This window comes from Oncorhynchus tshawytscha, linkage group LG09 (genome assembly GCF_018296145.1).
Source record: "Oncorhynchus tshawytscha isolate Ot180627B linkage group LG09, Otsh_v2.0, whole genome shotgun sequence".
NCBI classification, from domain to species: Eukaryota; Metazoa; Chordata; class Actinopteri; order Salmoniformes; family Salmonidae; genus Oncorhynchus; species Oncorhynchus tshawytscha.
The window spans coordinates 55,047,064-55,061,811 of record NC_056437.1 but is presented as its reverse complement, the minus strand read 5'-3'; the positions used below and the strand labels follow the sequence as shown (position 1 = coordinate 55,061,811).

Sequence of the window (14,748 nt, the reverse complement as noted above, 5' to 3'; positions counted from 1 at the left end):
ACGTTCGCACAAGAACTGTTCATTGGGAGCTTCATGAAATGGGTTTCCATGGTAGAGCAGCCACACCCAGGCCTTAAATCACCATGCAGCAGTGAAAACACGTTCTTTGGAGTGATGAATCACTCTTCACCATCTGGCAGTCTGACGGACAAGTCTGAGTTTGGCAGATGCCAGGAGAACACAAGCTGCCCCAATGCATAGTGCCAACCGTGAAGTTTGGTGGAGGAGGAATAATGGTCTGGTGCTGTTTTTCATAGTTTGGGCTAGGCCCTTTAGTTACAGTGAAGGGAAATCAAAAACGCTACTGCATACAATGACATTCTAGGTGATTCTGTGCTTCCAACTTTCAAGCCAAATAAAATGTATTTATAAAGCCCTTCTTACATCAGCTGATATTTCAAAGTGCTGTACAGAAACCCAGCCTGAAACCCCAAACCGCAAGCAATGCAGGTGTAGAAGCACGGTGGCTAGGACAAACTCCCTAGAAAGGCCAGAACCTAGGAAGAGGAACCAGGCTATCAGGGTTGGCCAGTCCTCTTATGGCTGTGCTGGGTGGAGATTATAACACAACATGGCCAAGATGTTCAAATGTTCATAGATGACCAGCAGGGTCAATTAATAATAATCACAGTGGTTGTCGAGGGTGCAACAGGTCAGCGCCTCAGGAGTAAATGTCAGTTGGCTTTTCATAGCCGATCGTTAGTGTATCTCTACCGCTCCTGCTGTCTCTAGAGAGTTGAAAACAGCAGGTCTGGGACTGGTAGCACGTCTGGTGAACAGGTCAGGGATCCATAGCCACAGGCAGAACAGTTGAAACTGGAGCAGCAACATGGCCAGGTGGACTGACTGGGGACAGCAAGGAGTCATCATGCCAGGTAGTCCTGAGGCATGGTCCTAAGGCTCAGGTCCTCCGAGAGAGTGAAAGAAAGAGAGAAAGAGAGAAAGAAAGAGATAATTAGAGAGAGCATACTTAAATTCACACAGGACACCGGATAAGACAGGAGAAATACTCCAGATATAACAGACTAACCCTAGCCCTCGACACATAAACTACTGCAGCATAAATACTGGGGGCTGAGACAGGAGAGGTCAGGAGAAGCTGTGGCCCCATCCGATGATACACCCGGACAGTGCCAAACAGGCAGGATATAACCCCACCCACTTTGCCAAAGCACAGCACCCACACCACTAGAGGGATATCTTCAACCACCAATTTACCATCCTGAGACAAGGCCGAGTATAGCCCCGAGTATAGCCCAGCTTTGTGGCAACAGTTTGGGGAAGGCTATTTCCGGTTTCAGCATGACAATGCCCCTGTGCACAAAGCGAGGTACATACAGAAATGGTTTGTAGAGATCGGTGTGGAACAACTAGAATGGCCTGCACAGAGCCCTGACCTCAATCACATCGAACACCTTTGGAATGAATTGGAACGCCGACTGCGACCCAGGCCTAATCACCCAACATCAGTGCTAATCAGTGCTGACTTCAGTGCTGACTTCACTAATGCTTTTGTAGCTGAGTGGAAGCAATTCCACGCAGCAATGTTCCAACATCTAGTGGAAAGCCTTTTCAGAAGAGTGGAGGCTCTTATAGCAGCAAAGAGGGGACCAACTCCATATTAATGTCCATGATTTTGGAATGAGATGTTCGACAAGCAGGTGTCCAAATACCTTTGGTCATGTAGTGTACAGTACAGTATCATACTAATTTGAGTGACCCTGATTTACTTTTACTATGTTATGTTTAGTCTATGAGACCAGGCTGGTTTACAGGATATCCAATGTACCTTGACTGGGTAGGCAATACTGGCATCTGTTCAATGAGAGAGGAGATTAGGAGGGGGTTGTAATCAGCACCACACAGTCTCACCTGTACTTGTCCTTCCTAAACAACATCAACAATTTAAAACGGGTTACTAAAATCATTTCAGTCCTGATTAAAAGGTACATGCAGTTTAGAGGTATAAATGGGCTGGCTTTATGACAAAACCAACCACTCAAAGCAGACGGGAAGGCAATTTGCCCGGCTGGCTGGCTTTAGGGCAAGAGCATTTAACGCAGATATACTAAATAGCACAACTTTTCCCTCAAAACAGTGTAGCGGTGGAAGATGGCTGTAGTAGATGGCATGGCTAGGAAACTGCTTTTTGACTTTACATGAAACTAAACTAGAGTTTTTAATTCCGGTGCTGTAGCAGCCAAGGTAATAATGGCTGAAGTACTATTTTACTAATAATGGCTGAAGTAGTATTTTATGTGTTTCTGCTGTTCCCCAAATTGTTTTTAAAAGTTTTTTAATTGTGTAGAAATGCAGTAAATGAGCTTCAATTTTGTTAAAGTAAAAAATATTAATTTACATTAAGGCTAAATACATTTTAATGAAAAATATGTATTTCTTGGTGTGCCAGTTAAAGGGTTAAACAAGGTCACTGAAGTATAATTGCCACCTAATTTGGACAGATCTTATTAGTTTTCATTATCGTACTACTTGAAATAACATATCTTATCTCTCAAACAACAAAGTAGAAAAGAGTGACTTTGCTGTGGGCACTGGGAAGAGGAGGCTGGGGCCTTACCTGAACATGAGAGTGCCCATAGAAGTTGTTAGAAGAGAGGCTTTCACAAGATGAAGGGGGACTTTGCACAGTTGGAGCACCTTTGCAGATGTTTGTCTTGAAAATAAATCTCCAAGCCTGTTGTGTGTTTAAGGACATGACCGTATTCAAATGAGCCCTGCTCTGCTCTGTGGAGCTCTTGAAGTGTGTCAGTGAAGCTGGGGAACAGATGTCCCCTGGGACTCATCTACAGCCTCCCCCCTGAGCCGCCAGCAACACAAGGAAGGGGCTCCACTTTCTTCTCCATGGTGGGCAATTCTATTGTATACAGCCATCAAATATTATTGCACGTGTGCATCCTTTCACCTTTTTGAATTGCAGACAGTATTTTGCATAATTACAGACAGATAAGGCCTGATCTTGCAAGGTTGCCATCGAAACACAACTCATTGTCAGATTTGAAACCATGCAGCCCAGTTTGATACCGCGGTCGTTCCACAAAATGAGTGCCTTTTGTGTCCCTTTGATATTTTAAGTAGAACTTGTGCACCAATATTGCATTTTAAAAGCATGTTACATTCAGTTAAGTGCCCTTTAATACAAACCACAGGGAGAATTCAATAAATCAGATTTCTTATATGAATAAAGACTTGCTAATGTGCCAAACTCAGCATTTTGACAAGTCCCTCCTTGCTCCCTCTGTGACTTAAATGTAAAATGTATCCAAGTTCTCACCATAAATGTAAAGCCCTATTTATGTTGTTGCTTCGACAAAGTAATTTCTTAAACGTATTCTTTATTTCATGTGATTAGTGATTCATTTATGTCTGTCCCTCATTTTAAGGTCAACCCTGTTATGTGAACTGAACTCTCATTTTAGTACGGTGAAAACATTCCTTTTGAAATATTTTTTTCTAAAGAAATATTGAACATCTAATAGTGAAATGATATTGTTAAAAGGTGAGCTGGTTCGACCCTTTTTGGCAATTTTCTGGTGTTTTGTGGTGGAAAACTGAACAGGTCAACTCTGTTACCCATAGATAGGCATGGTACAATGTTTTAACAAAAAAACAACACGAGCACTTCCATTTCCTGCGTAAAGCTGAAGTTGTAACGAGTCTGCAGCTATTTTAATGGTGTCTGCATCGCTTAGAGGAGGTTTGGCAGAAAATGCTCTGTCGTCATTTATATGAAAGGGGGACAAATATGTACTGTCACTAAATATGATCATATTTATTTTACAGTTATAAGAAAGGTGAAATCTTATGGTAAGATGTTTCCAATTTGATTGTTGCTATATTTAGAAAGCATTTCAATCATTTCAAGCCCTATTCCCCCACTTTTGTTGAATAGGAAAAAAAAAATCAATGACTTTTTATACTTTCATATTTTCATAATATTTGTACTGTACTTGAGCTTGTGTCCTCACAAGTGAGTACACCTCAGCAATGTATAACTGTTTAAAAATTATTATTTTTTTACCAGAAAGGTGAGTTCCAGATCTTTCTAGAACTATGCAGCAGGTCTAGTTATTTTTTATGGGCATCTCATGAAAAATATTTACTTTTTGGTATGTCTATTTAGGCAGAAATCTACATTTTGCATTATCATTCAATAAGTTTTAATAGCCACTTACTATAGTTTATTATTATTTATTTTTTTACCTTTTGAGATGGGAAAACATGTTTTTTTTTGTCATTTTGTACATGTGCTCTTTATGACAGAATGTTAAAATTAGGTGAAATCAAACTACGTTACACATCTCAAAAGGCAGCGAATTGGTGGAACGACCCACCGATGTTCACCTCAGCCAATTTGTCTTTTCACTATTCCAACATAATGAAGGTTTAAGTGCCTATACCCTATGAATTGAGAATGCTTTTGAGTGCATAAGGGTGTTTGTTGTCTGTCCTATCAATTAAGGTACGTTTAAGGGAGGGGGTAGTCTTTTGAATTCTGTGACATAGAGTTATGTAGCTCGTGTGTTTAGGGATAATGTGCACATTAAAATGTAATCACAATCAGAAATGTCAAAAGAAATGGCACCCGGACGCTATTTACAGTTCAGGAGCTTGATAATTCATGTTGACCGCATGAAATGTATTTGACAAGCAGATTAAAGCGATAAAAGATGGCATGTTCACTTCCATCTCGCTAAATGTATTATTAGTATAATGTCGCCATCTAGTGGTTAATTTGAGTACAGTGGCTGGTAGGCCTAACTGATATTTATGACTGGATTCATGAAAATGCTTGTGATAATGGGAAACTACACTTGTTTTGCTTGCATTGTTGACACGTTGTCCATTGTCCTTTGAGGGTGTATCGTTGTGACAAGTTACATAGTGGCGTTCCTTTCCTTGCCATACGAACTTCAATTACAACAGGTCCCACGTGATAATTGTGGTTCGCAACAAAGCTGCTCGCGCAACAATTTAAATCGTTCTCAAACATTCCATGACCGTTTCTTTCTCGTAACAACTGACAAGACTCTGGGGTGTTTCGTTGGTTGTGGTCGGGCACGATAAGTGTTTCTCTTAAGTTTAGCCTGCAAACGTGCTAATGTTTGCCACAATGGACAGGCATCCCAAGCGAAGAGCGCAAATGACATTCAAGAAAAGTGAACCAAGTCCAAACGAAGATGACAGTGGGCCACCAGCTAGTAAGAAAAATGCAAGTGAAAGCGAGGAACCTGCATCTTCAACAGAGAGGCATCGAGGTGATGGAGAACAGAAAAGACCAGTGGGTAGGCCTAAAGGCAGTGGACGTTCTGGAAATAGTGTTAGTGGAGATGTTCAGGTTAGGCCTAAAGTTATTTTTAAAGCTGATAATAAATGGGGTGGTGATGGAGAGCTAATGCCCACAAGTTCATCACACCGCAAGGGAGCCATTCAAGGTCGAACAGTTACATTTGAAAAGGAGAGCGCATCATCATTAGCCAGTAAACAGAGTAAAGCCACATTTGATTATCCCACGACATCTCAAGTGCTGGTCATCAAGGAGGAGATCATCACAACTGCTCCAGGTCAGGCCAAGGTCAAAGTTGACCAAGAACCTGCAACAACGCATCATCAAGGATGTCCACCTGTGGCTCCCACTTTAGACTTCTCCAAACCGATCCATGTTGTCCACGAAAATGGGATGACCTTCACAGTATTGGATGGTAAAGCCATAACGCTCAGCAAAGTTCCATACCCACCACTTGTTCATGTGAATGTTCCGCCACCCCCATTAAAGGTGAAGACTAGAGGGATGAATCTCACCATGCCACCATCAGAAGCAGGTATGACTAAGAGCTTACCTGCTTTTTACATAAGGATTGAATGTTTTTAATACTTTTCAACACATCATTGTCACGTATTGATTTCATGCACAGTCCAAAACTTTATGTGAAACATTTCCTAGAAAATCTTGAAGTACCACAGAGCATAGACAGGAATGGCTACATCAAGAGGCCTATGAATGCGTTCATGGTCTGGGCGAGAATCCACAGGCCTGCCCTGTCCAAGGCCAACCCAACAGCCAATAATGCAGACATCAGTGTGCAGCTAGGAATAGAGTGGAGCAAGCTTACTGAGGAAGAGAAGAGGCCCTACTATGTTGAAGCACGTAAACTCAAAGACAAGCACAGACAGGAGTTCCCAGGTAAGCAAAGAGCAGGCTGTCTACTCACTCACACCATTTAAGTCCATTTAAACATGTACAGTATAATTATCGGCTCATATATTTATCATATTTCAAAACTCATAGCTCTGACACTTATGACCTTTACTTGCTTTTCAAGTGTTTGTTCACAATCTTCACCCATAATCATCACAGGTTGGATCTATCAGCCCAGACCTGGAAAAAGAAAGTGCTACCCTTCTGTGATGTCCTTTGCTCCTGAACCATCCTGCTGCTCTGCAGGGACAAGTGGACCTGCGGCTGAGTCTTATCCCATGGCCAATACTAACACCAGCTCCTGTGTTCCATACACACAGGCCACAGGTAAAAGCAATAGCTCACTATCAGGGTGGCTGGTGGATGCCCAAGTTTTACCAGCCACTTACATTTTTTACCAGCCACATTATTTTTCTGGATATAAATAATGAAGATAAATCACAGTAAAGACATGCACATGTTTTGTAATGGTAAAACAACAATTGTTGAATGGTTTTCACTACTGTAGCATTAAGATTCTCTCTTCCAGAGCTCATATATATAAACTATAGTTTTGGCATGTTGGTTAGGACATTTACTTTGTGCATGAAACAAGTCATTTTTCTAACAATTGTTTACAGACAGATTATTTCACTTATAATTCACTGTATCACAATTCCAGTGGGTCAGAAGTTTACATACATTAAGTTGACTGTGCCTTTAAACAGTTTGGAAAATTCCAGAAAATTATGTCATGGCTTTAGAAGCTTCTGTGATAGGCTAATTGACATAATTTGAATCAATTGGAGGTGTACCTGTGGCTGTATTTCAAGGCCTACCTTCAAACTCTGTGGGAAAATCAAAATAAATCAGTTAAGACCTCAGAGAAAAAAAAATGTAGAACTCCACAAGTCTGGTTCATCCTTGGGAGCAATTTCCAAACGCCTGAAGGTACCACGTTCAACTGTACAAACAATAGTACGCAAGTATAAACACCATGGGACCACGCAGCCATCATACCGCTCAGGAAGGAGACGTGTTCTTTCTCTTAGAGATGAACGTACTTTGATGCGGAAAGTGCAAGTCAATCCCAGAACAACAGCAAAGGACCTTGTGAAGATGCTGGAGGAAACGGGTACAAAAGTATATACAGTTGAAGTCGGTAGTTTACATACACCTTAGCCAAATACATTTAAACTCATTTTTTCACAATTCCTGACATTTAATCCTAGTAAAACTGAATTCCCTGTCTTAGGTCAGTTAGGATCACCACATTATTTTAAGAATGCGAAATGTCAGAATGGCAGTAGAGAGAGAATGACTTATTTCAGCTTTTATTTCTTTCATCACATTCCCAGTGGGTCAGAAGTTTACATCTACACTCAATTAGTATTTGGCAGCATTGCCTTTAAATTGTGTAACTTAGGTCGGGTAGCCTTCCACAAGCTTCCCACAATAAGTTGGGTGAATTAGTACGCGTCACGTTTGGACACCTACTCATTCAAGTTTTTTTTTCTATTTTCTACATTTAAGAATAATAGTGAAGACATCAAAACTATGGAATAATGTAGTAACCAAAAAAGTGTTAAACAAATCAAAATATATTTTTGATTGTAGATTCTTCAAAGTAGCCACCCTTTACCTTAATGACAGCTGCACACTCTTGGCATTCTCTCAACCAGCTTCATGAGGCAGTCACCTAGAATGCCTTCCAATTAACAGATGCGCCTTGCTAAAAAGAAAAAGTTAATTTGTGGAATTTCTTTCCTTAATGCGTTTTAGCCATTCAGTTGTGTTGTGCCAAGGTAGGGGTGGTATACAAAAGATAGCCGTATTTGGTAAAAGACCAAGTCCATATTATGGCAAGAACAGCTCAAATAAGCAAAGAGAAATGACAGTCAATCATTACTTTAAGACATGAAGGTCAGTCAATCTGGAAAATTTCAAGAACTTTGAAAGGTTCTTCAAGTGCAGTCGCAAAAATCAAGCGCTACGATAAAACTGGCTCTCGTGAGGACCGCCACAGGAAAGGAAGACTCAGTTACCTCTGCTGCAGAGGATAAGTTCATTAGATTTACCAATTGCAGCCCAAATAAATTGTCCACCGAGTTCAAGTAATAGACACATCTCAACATCAGCTGTTCAGAGGAGACTGTGTGAATTGCCGCAAAGAAACCACTACTAAAAGACACCAATAAGAAGAGACCTGCTTGGGCCAAGAAACACGAGCAATGGACATTAGACCGGTGAAAATCTGTCCTTTGGTCTGATGATTCCAAATTTGAGATTTTTGGTTCCAACCGCAGTGTCTATGTGAGATGCAGAGTAGGTGAACGGATGATCTCCACATGTGTGGTTCCCACCACGAAGCATGAATGAGGAGGTGTGGGGGTGTTTTGCTGGTGACACCATCTGTGATTTATTTAGAATTCAAGGTCCACTTAACCAGCATGGCTACCACAGCATTATTCAGCGATATGCCATCCCATCTGGTTTGCGCTTAATGGGACAATAATTTCTTTAGGACAATGACCCAACACACCTCCAGGCTGTGTAAGTGCTATTTGACAAAGAAGGAGCGTGATGGTGTGCTGCATCAGATGACCTGGCTTCCACAACCGCCCGACTTCAATTGAGATGGTTTGGGATGAGTTGGACCTCAGAGTGGGAAAGGGAAAGCAGCCAACAAATGCTCTGCATATGTGGGAAATCCTTCAAGACTGTTGGAAAAGCATTCCAGGTGAAGCTGGTTGAGAATGCCAAGAGTGTGCAAAGGTTGGCTACTTTGAAGAATCTCAAATATAAAATGTTTTGATTTGTTTTAACACTTTTGGTTACGACCTGATTCCATAATGTGTTTTTTTCATAGTTTTTGTCTTCACTATTATTCTACAATGTAGAAAATAGTAAAAATTAAGAAAAACTCTTGAAAGAGTAGGCGTGTCCAAACTTTTGACTGGTACGGTATGTGTATTTCTTTACATGTGGTCTTTGGCTAAATAAAAACAATTCTCCCAAATGGTGTTAATTTTCCCACCCTGCTGGCTATCCCTCACCACACACACACTCATTAAGTGCACAAGTTTCTCCATACAACTAACATAGACTACGAAAACATACTTCTATTTTGATATCACCTAATTAACATTGTCATAAAGAACACATGTTCAGCTACATAAAAAGTGGTCCTGTGTGGCTCAGTCGGTAGAGGATTGCTCTTGCAAAGCCAAGGGTTGTGGGTTTGAGTCCTGCTGGGGCCACCCATTTGTAAATTGTATGCACGCATGACTGTAAGTCGCTTTGGATAAAAGTGTTTGCTAAATGGCATGTAATTCTTTTTTATTTCTTTATTTTAATTTTCCCATCTTGAGGTTAAATAAACAAATTGCTAAGTGCCAAAAAAAGTAACAGGGTGGACAATTTTATCTTAAATCAGCCATAAATCCCATAAATCAGCCATAAAGAATGAACGTCTTGTTTTCGAGATGATAGTTTCCGGATTCGACCATAATAATGACCTACGGCTTGTATTTCTGTGTGTTATCATGTTATAACTAAGTCTATGATTTGAAAAGCAGTCTGACTGAGCAATGGTAGGCACCAGCAGGTTCGTAAGCATTCATTCAAACAGCACTTTCGTGCATTTGCCAGCAGCTGTTTATGACTTCAAGCCTATCAACCCTCGAGATTAGGCTGGTGTAACCGATGTGAAATGGCTAGCTAGTTAGCGGGGTGCGCGCTAATAGCGTTTCAAACGTCACTCGCTCTGAGACTTGGAGTGGTTGTTCCCCTTGCTCTGCAAGGGCCATGGCTTTTGTGGAGCAAGGGCCATGGATGGGTAACGCTGCTTTGAGGGTGGCTGTTGGCGATGTGTTCCTGGTTCGAGCCCAGGTAGGAGCGAGGATAGTGACTGAAGCAATACTGTTACACTGGCAATACTGAAGTCCCTATGAGAACATCCAATAGTCAAAGGTTAATGAAATACAAATGGTATAGAGAGAAATAGTCTGATAATTCCTAAAACTTCTTACCTGGGAATATTGAAGACTCATGTTAAAAGGAACCTCCAGCTTTCATATGTTCTCATGTTCTGAGCAAGGAATTTAAACATTAGCTTTCTAGCATGGCACATATTGCACTTTTACTTTCTTCTCCAACACCTTGTTTGTTTTTATATTATTTATTTAAACCAAATTGAACATTTATTTATTTGAGGCTAAATTGATTTTATTGATGTATTATATTAAGTTAAAATAAGTGTTCATTCAGTACTGTTGTAATTGTCATTATTACAAATAAATAAATACAAATCGGCCGATTAATCGGTATCTGCTTTTTTGGTCCTCCAATTATCGGTATCGGCGTTGAAAAATCATAATCGGTCGACCTCTAGTTATGATATCGTTTAGGACCTTGAGCGTGGCTGAGGTGCACCCATGACCAGCTCGGATACCAGATTGCATTTTAAAATATATATATTTTACCTTTTATTTAATCAGGCAAGTCAGTTAAGAACAAATTCTTATTTTCAATGACAGCCTAGGAACAGTGGGTTAACTGCCTGTTCAGGGGCAGAACGACAGATTTGTACCTTGCAACCTTCCAGTTACTAGTCCAACGCTCTAACCACTAGGCTACCCTGCATACCACTAGGCTACTCCGCATAGCGGAGAAGATAAGGTGGGATTCGAAATGGTCGGTGATCTGTTTGTTATTAACATGGCTTTCGAAGACTTTAGAAAGGCAGGGTAGGATAGATATAGGTCTGTACCAGTTAGGGTCTAGAGTGTCACCCCCTTTGAAGAGTGGGATGAACGCGTCACCTTTCCAATCTTTAGGAATCTCAGACGATACGAAAGAGGTTGAACAAGCTAGTAATAGGGGTTGCAACATTTTCAACAGATAATTTTAGAAAGAGGGTCCAGATTGTCTAGCCCAGTTGATTTGTAGGGGTCCAGATTTTTCAGAACATCAGCTATCTGGATTTGGGTGAAGATTTGGGGAGGCTTGGGCAAGTTGCTGTGGGGTTTGCAGAGCTGTTGACCGGGGTAGCCAGGTGGAAAGCATGGCCAGCCGTAGAAAAATGCTTATTGAAATGATCGATTATCGTAGATTTATCGGTGGTGAGTGTTTCCTAGCCTCAGTGCAGTGGGCAGCTGGGAGGAGGTGCTCTTATTCTCCAATGGCCTTTACAGTGTACCAGAACTTGTTGGAGTTTGTGCTACAGGATGCAAATTTATGTTTGAAAAAGCTTGCCTTTGCTTTCCTAACTGCCTGTGTATATTGGTTCCTAACTTCCCTGAAAAGTTGCATATCGGCCTCCCTGGTGGCGCAGTGGTCTAGGGCACTGCATCGCAGTGCTAGCTGCGCCACCAGAGACTCTTGAGTTCGCGCCCAGGCTCTGTCGCAGCTGGCCGCATCCGGGAGGTCTGTGGGTCGATGCACAATTGGCCTAGCGTCGTCCGGGTTAGGGAGGGTTTGGCCGGTAGGGATATCCTTGTCTCATCGCGCACTAGCGACTCCTGTGGCGCGCTAACCAGGTTGCCAGGTGCACGGTGTTTCCTCCGACACATTGGTGCGGCTGGCTTCCGGGTTGGATGCGCGCTGTATTAAGAAGCAGTGCAGCTTGGTTGGGTTGTGTTTCGGAGGATGCATGGCTTTCGACCTTCATCTCTCCCGAGCACGTACGGGAGTTGTAGCGATGAGACTGTTATGAATTGTTAGTAGTTACTATCTTGTAGCGATGAGACAAGATAGTAACTACTAACAATTGAATACCATGAAATTGGAGAGAAAAGGGTGTAAAATAAAATTATTTTTTAAAACGAAGTTGCATATCGAGATTGAGGGCATCTAGCTTAGATTGTAGGATGGCCAGGGTGTTAAGCATATCCCAGTTTAGGTTACATAACAGTACAATCTCTGAAGATAAATGGGGGCAATTAATTTACATATGGTGTCCAGGGCACAGCTGGGGCTGAGGGGGTCTATAAAAAGCAGCAACAGTGAGATAATTATTTCTGGAAAGGTGGATTTTTTGAAAGTAGAAACTCAAACCTTTTGGGTACAGACCTGGATAGCATGACAGAACTCTGCAGGCTGTCTCCGCAGTAGATTGCAACTCCACACCCTTTGGCAGTTCTATCTTGGCGGGAAATGTTGTAGTTGGGGATGGAAATTTCAGAATTTTTGGTGGCCTTCCTATGCCAGGATTCAGACACGGCTCGGACATCAAGGTTGGCGGAGTGTGCTAAAACAGTGAATAAAACAAACTTAGGGAGGAGGCTTCTGATGTTAACATGCATGAAACCAATGATAGCACCTGGGGAATAGGAGTGAAACTAGGGGCTACAGGGCCTGGGTTAACCTCTACATCACCAGAGGAACAGAGGAGGAGGAGGAGGAGTAGGATAAGGGCATGGCTAAAGGCTATAAGAACTGGCCGTCAAGTGCGTTGGAGACAGAGAATAAAAGTAGCAGATTTCTGGCCGTGGTAGAATATATTCAAGGCATAATGTACAGACAAGGGTATGGTAGGATGTGAGTGCAGTGGAGGTAAACCTAAGTGTTGAGTGACGATGAGAGAGATTTCGTCTCTGGACAGACAAGTTAAGCCAGGTAAGGTCTCCTCGTGTGTGTGTGTGTGTGTGTGTGTGGTGTGGGACAAAATCTACTGTGTGTTTGACCTGCTCAGTTTTCTACCACAACACCAGAAAATTGCCAAAAAGTGTAGAACGCGCTCACCTGCCTTTACACTATGATTTCACTATTAGATGTTCAATGTTTCTTTTGAATTTTAGTTTTATTTTGTTTAAAGGAATAGTTTCACCATATTAAAATGAGAGTTCAGTTCACGTAACAGGTTTGACCTTAAAATAAGGGACCTCATTAAAATAAATGATTCACTAATCACATTAAATAATCATTTTCAGAAATTACTTTGTCAAAGCAACAAAATAACTACGGCTTTACAATGATGTTAAAAACGTAGACATTTTTGTGTTTAAGTGGGTTAATCTTCCTAGAAGTCACAGAAGGTGCATGGAGGGACATGTCAAAATACTGAATTTTCGCACTTAAGCAAGTCTTTATTGATATTAAAAATTTGATTTATTGAATGTCTATATTAAAGGGCAGTTCATTTATTATTACATGCTTCTAAAATGTAATATTGGTGTACAGTTTCTACATAAAATATCAAAGGGATGCAAAAGTCACACTTTTCGTGGAATGATCCGGTTCCTGTAAACAGTAAGAATAATACATCGTAGTATGAAGCTCAATACTGTAAATATTATGGTTTTGTCTTCCCTAGGCTCTAATGACCATGGTCTCCAGGTGGCTATAACGGCAGCTCCAAATGCCTCTCAGACTACCAGCCCAGTCTCCATATTCTTCCAGACTACTGCCTGCCCACATCCCCACCCAACAGCCACAACCTCTGGTGGTAAGCCTGCAGAACGCAAGCATGAAGCCAGTCACTCTGCCAGCAATCCTGAAGAAGCTCCCAAACCCAGAAAAATCAGCAGGCAACAGGCCTACTACAATTCTGCCAATGAGATGCCCTCAACAAGCATGGCATCCAGCTCTAGAGGTCTCCAAATGCCACTCCCTAACATGGCTCACCCTCACATGTATCCTCCATCTCCCATACCACATCCAGTGGGCCTCTTCCCTACCCCTCGCTTCCCCTTTGCTCCGCCCTACTTCATGCCTGGACCCAATTTTTATCCTCCAGGGTGAGCAATGAATGCGGTTTCATCTTGAATACCATTTAAGTTCTACTTAGGTATGCTGTTTGATGTTTTATAATTGTGAAGGTTAGTGGTGAAAATGTAATTATGGTCATTTGAAACGCCATCATCCTGGGATTGTTGTATTTTTTTCAGATCATACCCTTACCTACACAGCCCATACTCCTACCCAGTTCTCCAACCCCAGGATTTCTCAAACCCCATGGCTACTCCCATGGCTACTCCGGGCTACCCCTATGATGACAACTACGATCAGCATGAGTCCACATTTTCCCTTCTCAACAGAGACTACCCGTTTCGGCAGAGTGGAGAGGGCGGGCAGAGATGTCAAGGGCAGGCCCCCACTGCCTCTGAGCTCCTAGGTTCGGTCCCACTTCTGGACGTACGTGCCCTGGAGAACGTCTTCACCAACTCTGCCAGTGTCCAGGAGGTCCAAGTCCCCAATGAGGAGGACGAGGAAGAAGTGCGTGTGATGAGAATTCTCTAGGATCAAACCTAAGAGACATCCTTTAGCAAAATCCCTGATAGACTATTTGTTGATTCAGTGAATCAATACTTTGTTGTACATACAAAAATACATGAATTGTTACTGTTATTCTGAAATGTATTTTTAACGATTTAATACTGTTTTATGCGATCGACCACTGCTCTGCACAAAATTAAATGTCAAGTATTTTAAAGTGTTTGATAGGCGTTCTATTTATGCCTTTTTGTTCTACAAATACCTGGTTTGTAAGGAGAAAGGGGTGTTTTGCTGATTTTTGTATAGAAATCCAATAAATTACAGTGCACCAATAA

The 14,748-nt window shown here is 41.7% G+C and overlaps 1 protein-coding gene across 1 annotated transcript; it reads left to right on the top strand.

The window, feature by feature from the left end:
- The first annotated feature begins 4,440 nt into the window (after positions 1 to 4,440).
- Positions 4,441 to 14,737, top strand: LOC112259388 (SRY-box transcription factor 30). The gene is made up of 5 exons (XM_024434093.2): positions 4,441 to 5,840; positions 5,963 to 6,202; positions 6,377 to 6,544; positions 13,512 to 13,935; positions 14,086 to 14,737. The coding sequence occupies exons 1-5, from the start codon at positions 5,120 to 5,122 to the stop codon at positions 14,435 to 14,437; spliced, it is 1,905 nt and encodes a 634-aa protein (XP_024289861.1). The 5' UTR covers positions 4,441 to 5,119; the 3' UTR covers positions 14,438 to 14,737.
- The last annotated feature ends 11 nt before the right edge of the window (positions 14,738 to 14,748 follow it).

Excerpts from the sequence above, each read along its gene's own strand:
- LOC112259388 (XM_024434093.2), top strand. The coding sequence starts at position 5,120 with ATGTTTGCCACAATGGACAGGCATCCCAAGCGAAGAGCGCAAATGACA. Across the intron at positions 6,545-13,511 it reads TCCATACACACAGGCCACAG|GCTCTAATGACCATGGTCTC; the intron begins GTAAAAGCAATA and ends TGTCTTCCCTAG. Across the intron at positions 13,936-14,085 it reads CCCAATTTTTATCCTCCAGG|ATCATACCCTTACCTACACA; the intron begins GTGAGCAATGAA and ends TATTTTTTTCAG.